We start from the raw sequence: 12,896 nt of genomic DNA, 5'->3' as shown, positions 1-12,896 counted from the left end.
CCTTGTCAGTGTTCTTCCCAAAACAATTGGCCTCTCTTCCAGAGGTTCAGATCTTCGTGAAAGGGGTTCTGCACATCCAGCCTCCATTCGCGCCTCCAGTGGCATCATGGGACCTTAACGTGGTATTGCAGTTCCTTCAATCGGATTGGTTTGAGCCTCTACAAAAGATAAAGTTGAAGTTTCTCACTTGGAAAGTGGTGATGCTTTTGGCATTGGCATCCGCAAGGCGGGTGTCGGAATTGGGGGCCTTGTCTCACAAGAGCCCTTACCTGATTTTCCATGAAGATAGGGCAGAGTTGCGAACTCGCCAACATTTTCTTCCAAAGGTGGTTTCTGCTTTTCACATAAACCAACCTATTGTGGTGCCAGTAGTTATTGACACATTCACTGATTCAAAGTCTCTAGATGTGGTTAGAGCTTTGAAAATCTATGTTGCTAGAACAGCTCGTATACGGAAAACAGAGGCTCTGTTTGTCTTGTATGATCACAACAAGATTGGCTGTTCTGCTTCCAAGCAGACTATTGCATGTTGGATTAGAAATACGATTCAGTAAGCTCATACTACGGCTGGATTGCCGTTACCGACATCGGTTAAGGCCCACTCCACTGGGAAGGTGGGCTCATCCTGGGCGGCTGCCCGGGGGGGTCTTGGCATTACAACTTTGCCGAGCAGCTACTTGGTCAGGGTCAAACACATTTGCTAAGTTCTACAAGTTTGACACCTTGGCCGATGAGGACCTAAAGTTTGGTCAATCGGTGCTGCAGGGTCATCCGCACTCTCCCGCCCGTACTGGAGCTTTGGTATAGACCCCATGGTCTAGGACGTATGAGAAAATAGGATTTTGATAACATACCGGTAACTCCTAGTCCGTAGAGGATGCTGGGCGCCCGTCCCAGAACGTACTTTACCTGCAGTTTAGTTATTACAGTTACACAAGTTGTGTTATCTTGGTTTCAGCATGTTTCTGCAATTAGTTCATGCCTGTTGGCGTGTGTTATGTTGAATGCCATGTGTGCGGCATGGTTGAGGGTGTGAGTTGGTAGATATCTCACCACTAGTTAAGTAATTCCTTTCCTCGAAATGTCAGTCTCCCTGGGCACAGTTCCTACAACTGAGGTCTGATGGAGGGGCATAGAGGGAGGAGTCAGTTCACACCCAATGAAAAGTCTTTAGAGTGCCCATGTCTCCTGCGGATCCCGTCTATACCCCATGGTCTTGATGTCGTCCCCAGCATCCTCTACGGACTAGGAGAAAAGGATTTAACGGTAGGTTATCAAAATCCTATTATCTCTAGTCCAGTGCAGTTTTATTGTCTGACTAAAATAATTATCTGCATTGTCACTGTGGCTGTGTGTGCCTGTATCTGCTGTGTGAAGTTCACTTTCAGTGTATCCCAGCTGTATCACTGTATTCTGTACCCTAGGACTAGGTGCGTCAGGGTCTCATATATAGTGCTGCACAGTATTTACCGTTAAGTGTATTCTACTGTGTACTCAGTCACATAATACCGGATTTCTTGCTGGTGTTGTGTACTGTGTACGCAGTCACATAGTACTGGATTTAAGCGCTGGTGTTGTGTACTGTGTATGCTGTCACATACTAGAGGATTTATGCGTAGGTATTATGCTCCATCTGGCTGTATCGTTACATTCACTGAAATGTCTAACACAAAGGGCGGGAAATCCGTGAACGCTCCTGTATCATGCAGCGCATGCGCCAGGGATTTGCCTGAGGGGGAAGCTTTGAATGAAGGTCTGTGTAATTTGTGCCATAAATCTCCCAGTCAGCCCGCTGCTTCTGTAGCCAATCAGGAGCCACCTTGGGCGGTGTTCTCCAATATGCTTAATACGCTTGTGACACGCCTTATGCCCCCTATGGGATCTCCTTTGCCATTGCAGCCACATATTGTCCCTATGGTTAATCCGCCCTGGGCGGATACTCTGTCTACCCAGATACAGCAATTGAATCAATATTTGGTTTGACAAAAACCTACCCCACGTCCCTCTGTGGTCAAGGGGTCATCTAAACGGACCGCCTCCGCCTCACAATTCACTAATATATCAGATGATACTTCTGATGAGGATGGGGAGTATACTGATCCGTCAGACACTGATACAGTCGCTTCTGACGAGGAAACTACAACGCAAGTTGATGTCCCTGACCTAGTGGAGGCAATTAAGCTGATTCTACAAATGGATGATGATGTAGATCCCACTACTGCGTCTAAAAAAATTGATAAATTTAAACTCCAGAAGGTAACTAAAGTAGTCTTACCACAGTCTGACCATTTGGTAGACATACGTCAGGAACCCTGGTCTTCTCCAGGAAAGAAATTCTCCCTGTCTAAAAGATTCTAGCTCGTTATCCTCTCTCCGCTGAGTTGTGTAACAAGTGGGAAAATCCACCGCCAGTGGATTCCCATGTCACCCGTCTTGTGGTGTCATCTACTCTGCCTGTCACCACTGTCACCTCACTGAAGGAACCAACAGATAAGCGTGTCGAAGGATGCCTGAAGTCTATTTACTCACTTACAGGTGCTGTATATAGACCCACTATAGCAGCCTCCTGGGCCGCAAAAGGAATTGAAGCATGGGTTCAGGCACTAGAGGAAGAGCTTCTTCAGGATATATCTGACACTGCCAGACAATATATTGCCACCGCCTCCCACTACATTCAGGAGGCATCCTCTGAGGCAGGTGTAATGGCGGCCAAGGCATCGAATACGTCCATCCTGGCTTGCCGATTTCTGTGGTTGAGGTACTCCCTTTTAAGGGAGAAATCCTGTTTGGGGAGGATCTGAATAAGATTGTGACTGACTTAGCGGCTGCTAAGACTGCGTTTCTCCCAAATACTAATCCTTCCACACAGAAGGCAAAGTGTACCACTTTTCGTTCCTTTCAACCTCAAGGGAAAGCAAAAGGTCAGGCATACCAAAAACAAGCTTGTGCTCCCAAAACCACTAAGCCCAAAGCAAAACAATCCTGGGCTGCCCGTCAGCCTGCTTCCAAACCAGACAAGCCTGCTGCATGAACGGTCAGGTCTCCCCCTTGGGGATCTCATGGTGGGAGGCCGACTTCTGCAATTCACCCAGGTCTGGTTAAAGACCACTTCAGATGCATGGGTGCGAGAATTCGTCTCTCACGGGTACGCAGTCTCTTTCAAGAAATGTCCCCCTCACCAGTTCCAAACGACTGTTATCCCTACAGACCCGTTGAAGGCACAAGCTCTACACCTGGTTGCGCGTTCCCTCCTGGCTACAGGAGTGGTAGTGCCGGTCACCCTGTCCCAGAGAGGCCGAGGATACTACTTGACTCTGTTTCTAGTCCCGGAACCGAATGGGTCTTTCCGGCCTATACTCAACCTCAAATCACTGAACACATTTGTGAGATTGTCCAAGTTCCGTATGGAAACACTGCGCTCGATTGTACTGGCCATGGAACCTGGAGATTATATAGTATCCCTGGATATACAAGATGCTTATCTGCATATACTGTACCTATTGCCATATCGCATCCACAATATCTGCGGTTTGCTATTGGCAACCTTCATTATCAATTACAGGCTCTGCCGTTTGGACTGGCCATGGCCTCTCGGATCTTCACCAAGGTTATGGACGTGATGACGGCTCATCTGCGTCATCAAGGAATCAGGATCCTGCCGTATCTGGATGACTTGCTGATCATGGCAAACTCCCAAGATGTCCTTCTCAGTCATCTACAACTGACGGTAAACTTCCTACAAGCCCAGGGGTGGCTCGTCAACTGGAAGAATTCCTCTCCAGTCCCTGCTTGGAGCACTGCTGGACACACACTGCCAAAGACTGTTTCTGTCTCCAGAGAAAGTCCTGAAACTTCAGGACAGGATATGATGCCTCCTCTCTCGCCCAAGAGTGTCGATAAACTCGGCGATGCAAGTACTAGGCCTCATGGTGTCGGCGTTCATCATGGTAGAAGACGCTCAGTTTCATTCCTGCCCTCTACAGAGGTTAATCCTTTCCAAGTGGTATGGCCTGCCTCATCGGATTAGGTGTCCTTGACTCCGGATGTTCGTCTGTCACTGACCTTATGGCTACAGAATCAGTAGTTGAGCAGGAGCCATCCCTTCTGGATTCCCAACTGGGTCCTCCTGACTATGGACGCCAGTCTGAGGGGCTGGGGCACAGTACTGGAGCAACACTCTCTCCAGGGTCGGTGGACCAGGGAGGAATCTCTCCCCCCGATAAACATACTGGAATTGCAGGCAGTGTTCAATGCTTTGACTCTTGCCCTGCCTCTGATACAGAACAGGACTGTTCAAATACAATCAGACAACGCCACCATGGTGGCTTACATAAATCATCAAGGCGGTACTCGAAGCCGCATGGCAGTGATGGAAGTATCAAAAATCCTTTGTTGGGCGGAACACCATCTGCCAGCAATATCGGCAGTGTTCATTCCAGGGATCCTCAACTGGGAAGCGGACTTCCTCAGTTGTCAGGATGTACATGCCAGAGAGTGGAGTCTTCATCCAGATGTAGACCTGATGGCGTCTCGACACAATCACAAAATTCCGGTCTTCGAATCAAGGACAAGGGATCCTCAAGCAGCATTCGTGGATGCACTGATAATTCCATGGAACTTTTGGCTGCCCTACGTGTTCCCTCAAGTGTCACTCCTGCTCAGGGTACTGCGGACTTTCAAGCAAGAAGGAGAAATACTACTTCTAGTCGCCCCAGAGTGGCCCCAACAGCATTGCTTCTCAGACCTGCAGGGTCTATCGATAGAGCGTCCTCTTCTACTTCCTCAATGCCCAGACCTCCTCGTTCAGGGCCCTTGTGTTTTCCTGGACCTGGCTAGACTGACTTTGACGGCGTGGCTCTTGAAGCTTCACTCCTCAGGGCCAAGGGATTCTCCGAGGTGGTTATCCAAACTATGCTAAAGGCCCACAAACCGGCTTCTGCATGGATTTATTATAGGGTCTGGAATTCTTACTTCACCTGGTGTGCTGCTAAGAATTACGATGCTTACAAGCTTAGTACTTCCAGACTTCTGGCTTTTTTGCAACAAGGCCTGGATTTAAGACTTCGTCTGGCCTCCCTCAAGGTTCACATATCTGCCTTGCCAGTGTGGTTTCAGAGGAAAATTGCGTCTATTCCTGACATTCATACATTCACTCAGGGCGTACTGTGGATTAAGCCTCCCTGTGTCCCTCCTGTGGCTCCATGGTCTCTGTCTATTGTCCTGAATGCCCTGCAAGAGTCTCCATTTGAACCTCTTGAGTCAGTGGACCTTAAATGGCTCACAGCCAAGGTCCTTTTTCTGCTGGCCATTTCCTCAGCTAGGAGGGTGTCAGACTTAAGCGCTTTGTCCTGTCATCCACCCTTTCTGATATTCCATCGTGACCAGGCAGTTCTGAGAACTCGCCCATCTTACTTACCTAAAGTGGTGTCATCTTTTCACCTTAACCAAGAGATTGTGGTTCCAGCCTTCATCTCTTCTGACTTGTCCTCCAAAGAGCGGTCTTTGGATGTGGTAAGGGCACTCTGTGTTTATGTGGAGAGGACTGCCTCTATCAGGAGGTCAGATACCCTTTTTTTACTTTTTGGTTTCCACAAACGTGGCTGGCCTGCGAATAAGCAAACCTTGTCCAGATGGATTAGAATGGTGATTGCACAAGCTTATGCGCACACTGGGCTCCCGGCTCTTGCTGCTATTAAGGGCCATTCTACTCGGTCTATTGGACCTTCTTGGGCATCCCGCCATGGCGCATCCACAGAACAATTGTGTAAGCCGGCTACGTGATCCTCAGTGAACACGTTCATTAGGTTCTATGCCTTTGATACTTCTGCCTTTCAGGATGCTTCCTTTGGACGCCGGGCTCTCATACCCACTAAGATGCGTCCACTCCCTTGTGGAACTGCTTTAGGACATCCCCGATGTATTCTCTGTGGAACACAGTGTACCCCGCTGCAGAAAAGGAGTTTTATGATAGACTTACCAGGGTTAAATTCTTTCTGAGAGGTACATTGGGTTCCACAGGGCGCCCACCGTGACGCACTTAGCTGCTTTGGGTTTGTATGGCATTAGCCGCTAGTCCCTTCTCCTGACGTGAGAACGTGGTTCTATGTGACTAACATCTGCCTTCTCTTTTACCTGCTTCTGCATTGGACTGGTTAACTAAAATTGAGCTCACAGTGCCTGGAGGCGGGGTTATATAGAGGAGGCCCCGCAATGCATCCTGGAACAGTCTAAAAAGCTTTAGCCTGGTGGTGCCTCTGGATCAAGACCCATCTCTACACCCCGATGTATTCCCTGTGGAACCCAGTGTATCTCGCAGAAAGAGATTTAACCGTGGTAAGTCTACCATAAATCTCCTTTTTTCCAGTACTGCCATGATTGTGTTTATTTTCCTAGAATTCAGAATCCTCATGCACTTTAGTTTAACTGAGCTTGAAATAATAACTATATAATGTTTTATTGATTTTGCAACCAAAAGCAAACAAGGTTACTTTTATGTACTGCAACCCCACACGTACTGGTATCAGATGAAAAATAGGGTAGCTTTTAGAAAGCAGTTCACAACAGTATTTTTATTTTTAATCTGTGATCCCCTCTTAGTTTTGTATATTTCCTTGATATAAATCACTTCTGCAAGAAGAGACCCATTTTGTTAATTAATCATTTGAGTTCTGATTTAATTTGCCTTTTAAGATTTACTGTTTCTCAGCGTCATGTGCTCTCCATAGCAACCACAGACATATGATAAATTATGCAGTAATGAGACTTTAGAATGACCCTCTTCTCAGCAGGACCCTGCCCTTCTTCCTCTGTCATCACAGATCTGTAAAAGAGGAAATCCTTGCACTGAGAATGTGATCCACTGATCTAATTCAAATAAAATATGTCAAAAGAAACAGCCCTAGAAATTTATGGAAGCAGGGGCTATGGAGATCCTTCCTCATACGGGCTGATTCTGATTTGGACACAGTTGCGGCCTCCTTGCATCATTTGCTGCAGTTGCATCTGCGACTTCATGCTAATGCTGCTTTAATGCCTTTCCCTGGTGTACATCCGTACCTCTGAATATGCAACGGCCAAGACACGCACTTTCAGTGTCCACCAACACTGCAATCATGATTTGTGCATCTTTAGACTCCACCATCGGTTGCACCATTTATACTTTCACCAGTCCTATGCTAGGTGTAGTTCATCCAATGTGAGCAATTCAGCGTCTCTGTATGCAACCATTATTAGCAACACGCCCTTGTCACTCCAATAACACGCCCATACTATATTACATCTGTGTCTAATTAGCAGTCCCCTGTAATCGCCTAGGAACGTGCAACACATTTCTAATACACTTTTTGGTACATGTGTCTGAATCTCTACTGCAACTCTATATAGTCACCATTGGGACACATGTGCGGTGCAACTCCAAAAACATTGCACAACAAAGAAAAAACAACAACACATTGGCCCCCACAGAAAAAAAGACATTGGCCATCACAGAACAAAAAAACCACCTTGGCACCTCAGGGGAAAAAAAAATGTATTGGCCCCACAGGAATATAAGCAAGCTGACCCTGAACAGAAAAAAACACATTAGCCCCCACAAGAAAAAACAAACACATTGGCCCCCCACAAGAAAAGAAAATACCAACAGGAAAAAAAAGCACACTGACTCCCAACAGCAAAGGAAAAAAGACACATTAGCCCCCACAGTAAAAAATAAAACACAATTGTGCCGTGTCCCCCCTGCTGGACATCAATATACGTAGGCATCTATCAAAGCAATTCAATTGTTGCTCCGATCAGACGCCCATTAGCACTTAATGCGCCTAAAAGCTCTGGGTTTAGCCGCACAAAGCAGCTAAACCAGTCTAAAGATCTCATTAGGTCATGTAAAGTCTGGGTTTGGGCTCTTTGGGTGCCCAAACTACGGACTTTTTACACATTCTTTCTCGCACCTCCAGAGGCTGCGAGAAAAAAAGTGTCTGCTGAAGCTACTGGGTATTTGATCGGAGCAATAATTAAATAGCTCTGATAGATGACCAATTGTATAACAGGGGATGCAGTGCACAATTGAATCACCCTATTGGTCTCCACAATAAAAAAATAGGTGGATAGTGTATGTCCCTGGGTTGAGGGGGCACTGTGTCCAGGGGGCTGGGGGGTTAGGGTGGGCAGTGTTTGTACCTGGGGCAGGGGGTATTGTGTCTAGGAGGCCTTGGGGTAGGGTAGAGAGCGTATGTCCCTGGGGCCGGGGAGGTATGACGGGTTGTGTATGTCCCTGGGTTTGGGGGTGGTTAGGGTATGTTTCAGAGGCCGGGGGTAGGGTGGATTATGGCTATGTTCTGGAGGTGAGGGTGGTAGTTGGGGTAGCTACTGTCACGGGTGTCGACAGAGCTGGCAGGCCCTGGTACAAGGAAGGGCCATGGCCAAATGGAGGAGGCATGGCCAGACCCCTCCATAAAAATAATAATAATCATTTGATCCATGCGGCTGCGTGTTCCACACAGGGGGGCAGCAGTGTCCAGGACGGGGGGTGCCAGTGTCCAGGATGGCGGGTGGCAGTGTCCATGTTGGGGTTTGGTGGGTGCAGGATGCAATCACTTGCTCCCCATCCATGCAAGGAGAGAGAGGACAGGATGCCTATGGGGCTGCCTCTCAACCGAGCTCAGCACACAACACTGAGCAGCATATGCTGGCCTGGGGAGAGCGGCAGTCAGTTCTATCTATCCTGTCTGGCATTCTGTAATGGGGAGGGGGCAGCAGGACCCAGGTAAAGAGTACCCTTCCCACTCTCTTGACGCCACTGGGTACTGTACAGTGAAGCCTAGAGCATCAGTTCCATACACCCCACCACCGCTGGGGGAAGTATGGGAGGAGTACTGCAGAGCAAGGTGGGCAGGCTGGGAGTAGTAGTAGTGCAGAGTAGGGGGGCATGCTGGGAGTAGTAGTGCAGAGCAGAGATGTTGGCCTGGGAGTAGTAGTAGTGCAGAGCATGGGGCAGGCTGAAAGTTTTTGTGTACAGCAGGGTGGCAGGCTGAGAGTAGTAGTGATGCAGAGCAGGTGGGCAGGTTGGAAGTAATAGTAGCGCTGGGTGTGCAGGTTGGGTGTAGTAGTAGTAGTACAGAGCAGGTGGTGGTCTGGGAGCAGTAGTAGTAGATAGCAGGGGGTGGGGGCATACTGTGTGTAGTAGTAGTGGTGAGGATTAAGTTCCCGGCCGCTGTCACTCCCTCCGTTGACTGCGCTGATAGCAGCAGTCTCACACAGAAGAGACAGCTGTAGTGACTGTGAAAGGAAAGCTTCTGTGTCCCACTCCTCCTGCTCCTAGACAGCAGCACACATCACTCTGTGTGGATTTGCTCACCTCCTCAAGCAGCCCCGGGGGATGGCCGTACACATCCTTACAGGGGAGTTACACAGGCATCAGATGATGAGGAAGGGGACTCCGCACAGCAAGACCGGGAACTTGCAGTTTGCGTTCCATAGTGAATGCAAATCCCAGAGGTGCGGCTGACAGTCAGTGCCAGTGCCGGCCTGCTGAGGGAAGCAAGGGACTGGCCCAGCGGCATACCTTCCCACTGTGCCGGTGGCCCAATCCGCTCCTGCCTATATAGCTTGTTTTTCATACATTTCTGTTCATTAGAACCTATAGATGGAAAGGGAAGGAAAAGGGACTTGATTCCAAAAGAGTATGAGGGAATGTTTGAGATATTTCCACTATTTAATTTATTTCAATTTCTGATACAGTATAGAATAATTTCAATAATATAACTTTAAAAGTTACTGCTTCAAAAGAACAACAAATAATATTTGCACTAACCCTATCGTACACATTGTAGCTTAAATGTGTGACTGCAAAAATTTTTATTTTTCTAATTAATGATTTTAAATTTAAATATTAAAACAAAATCAGTCCTTCCTATTTATTGGCATATTTTCCCTTTCCATTAGAAATATACTAATGAAAAGAATTTGTACTTTGTAACCAATATTATATTGTGTATTATAATTAGTGAGCTACAGGTACTTTACCTTGCAGCTATAGAAACATCAAATGACTGTATATAACAATAATCCAATCTTCCGTAGTTGATTGCTGTAATTACACAACAATGTGCAATTATTTCCTGTTTGTTTGTTTTTTGTCTGCAATTGTTACATTTAACAAAAGTTCAGCTTATGACTTTCAAATATCTTAATAATTTTTCTTTTTCTTTTTTCCACTCTCCACTCAAATATAAATTCATTAGTTCCAAAGCCTCCTCTTTGCCTCCCATACATGGGTATCGAAAGTCTAACGAGAATGTAAGTAAATATAAAAATATAATTAAGTAACCAAGCAAGTTGTTTATTTGTAATTGTAAGCCTACGGCCTGCACAAGAGATTTACACAACAAATTGTGCATTCACTTGCATGCCACTGCTAGCTAAAATCCCAAGCATTCCATTAAACAAATATATACATTAAGTGCTGTTATATAGGATTCAGTATGATTTACCGTCGGACGGGATGCTGGCTGTCAATATCCCGACAGCGGCATCCGCCCGCCAGAATGCCGGCTGCAGGACGAGTGCAAAGAGTCCCCTTGTGGGTTCGCTGTGCTCGCCACAGGATCTATTCCCACTCTGTGGGTATCGTGGACAGCCACAAATGGGAATAGTCCTGTTACGCCGGTAATCCGGCTGGCGGCATTGTCGGCTGTTGGTATTCCGGTGTCAGTATCCTGACCACTGGGATCCTGACAGCCGACAAATTAAACACATCCCGTTATATATAAGGTAGGTGACTTGTACTAATCTATAGTAGACTGAACAATTTGCCGATTATTATCAGTATTGTTAACATTTACTAATATAGTGCCAGTATATTCCGTTGCACTTTACAATTGGGAGCAAAACAGTAATAAACCATGACTGGGTAAAAATAGACAGACAAAGAATTAATTGTAAGTATATTATTGGAAGCATGCATCTAAGGGCCAATTCATTGATTCAATTAGTGTTACAATTATATCTAGACTTTTTTTTCACCATCATGCCTTTGAATGTGTTCAGTTTTATGTCAGTGGTTGCATAGCTATTTTTTACACAGATAAGCATACTGCTAATTTATAGACCAGTTGCTGAATACCTTGTATACAACAGAAAACCAAAAATATGAATTTGTGTGTCATATCCTGCATGTCACATGAGTAGTCCAGGCTTAACATTCAGACTATTGATTTGTCTTTTTCACTGAAGCTCACAAGATGCCATGAAACTGTATTGTGGAAGTGAGGCATTAGATTGGACAGTTAATGCTACCAGCCAATCAAGTGCCACCATTCAGTTTGGTCTTGCTATCCTGGAAACATTGCATGAGCAGCAATAAAATAAAATGTTAAGGTAATGATAGGAGTCTCAATAGAGGAACCCAACCTATCTGCTATCCCCAGATGGCACAACATTTGCAAAATTAAGCTTGGAGATATTTTCAATTTCAATACTTTTTAAGTATAACAAATAGTAAAATAACACTTTGGGGGAGAGTTATCAGATATTTTATAAAATCTTGGAGCAAGAGAGAGTGGAGTAGTTGCTCATAGTAAGCAATTATTTCCTGTCATTTTTATAGAACAACCTATAAAATGAGAGTTATAAGTTGATTGGTTAGTACCAGGGACGTGCAGTGAGCTAAATGGCTTAGGAGCCACTGGCTAGCACCAGAGCCAGTTTTACACGCAATATATGAGCCAAAGGGTACATCTGGGCATTATACACATGTGCAGCAGTATAAACTCCTTGAAATTTGGTGAGTTTTGATCAGAGATGTGCGGAAAAGGTAGCCTGGTTAGGCACTGCCTCACCTGCCATAGACTTTTTACTCCAGAGTTTTGGCTATAAAAATTATTAGAATAATGCAAAGAAGATATTTCAAACAAATTCTTTGTATTTTTCATATACTTTATACAGTCAAACCTCTGGCAAAAACATTAGTATGGCAGGAAAGGCTCTGCCTCACCTGCCTCACCGCACCGCACGTCACTGGTTAGTACACTATATAAACATAAGTAATTGGACCCCCCAACGTGCACGCACAAGCAAAATTGTGTGCTCCTGCAGCAGACACGTGTTTGTGAAGGTATAAAACAGGCAGAGGGGCACTGATTAGATCATTTGCTAATGAAATGGCTTGCTGGAAGGAACTAACCAAGTTTGAAAAGGGGATCATCGTAAGCTGCGCAATGTTATGTTTCCAGGGCAATGCTGGCCTGTTAAATACAAAATTCAGTAACCCCACTGAGAACCTCTGGGAGGAATTGGAGCGATGGGTGCGTTCTAGTCCGACTCGACCTTCTTCAGTGTTGCAGTTGGTCACTGTACTTAAGGTGAAATAGCAAAACATACCTGGTGTCCAGGAACTTGTGAACAGTTTGCCAAGAAGGGTGTCTGCAGTTATCACTGCACGCGGTGGACCTGCAAAGTACGGCCATCAATAAAATCTCATTGATCTATTAACTGTCAGTGTCCAATCACTTCTGTCTACATAGCATCCTTTATCTCTCTCATATTTCTCTTTCTCCAATATTTGATAAATCTCCCCTTGTGTTTTAAAAATTTTAGTCTAATTTGAAATAATGTTTGCCCCTCATCTTTTATTCTCATAATAATATAAAAAAAAACAACAACAATGAATTCCATCTAGAAGGCAAAACCTCTTTTTTCAAGGATGACGATGACGTAGCTATTAATATTTGTGCAATGATACACATGGCATACTGAACAAATACATAGGGGCAGATGTATTAACCTAGAGAAGGCATAAGGAAGTGATAAATCAGTGATATGTGCAAGGTGATAAAGGCACCAGCCAATCAGATCCTAACTGTTAATTTACATATTGGATCTGATTGGCTGGTGTGTTTATC

The 12,896-nt window shown here is 45.6% G+C and overlaps 1 protein-coding gene across 3 annotated transcripts in view; it reads left to right on the top strand.

Annotated features, from left to right (window-relative positions):
• DCDC2 (doublecortin domain containing 2) overlaps positions 1 to 12,896 on the top strand; it is a 401,802-nt gene that overhangs the window by 206,200 nt on the left and 182,706 nt on the right. For all 3 annotated transcript variants that reach the window (XM_063923248.1, XM_063923249.1, XM_063923251.1), the window contains one exon: positions 10,239 to 10,293. In XM_063923248.1, the coding sequence (XP_063779318.1) occupies positions 10,239 to 10,293 (55 nt within the window). The remainder of the gene's footprint in view (positions 1 to 10,238; positions 10,294 to 12,896) is intronic.

The sequence above is a fragment of the Pseudophryne corroboree genome, chromosome 5 (genome assembly GCF_028390025.1).
Source record: "Pseudophryne corroboree isolate aPseCor3 chromosome 5, aPseCor3.hap2, whole genome shotgun sequence".
In the NCBI taxonomy this organism is placed as follows: domain Eukaryota; kingdom Metazoa; phylum Chordata; class Amphibia; order Anura; family Myobatrachidae; genus Pseudophryne; species Pseudophryne corroboree.
Note: the sequence above shows the minus strand (reverse complement) of the source record. Positions and strands in the feature narration are given on the sequence as shown.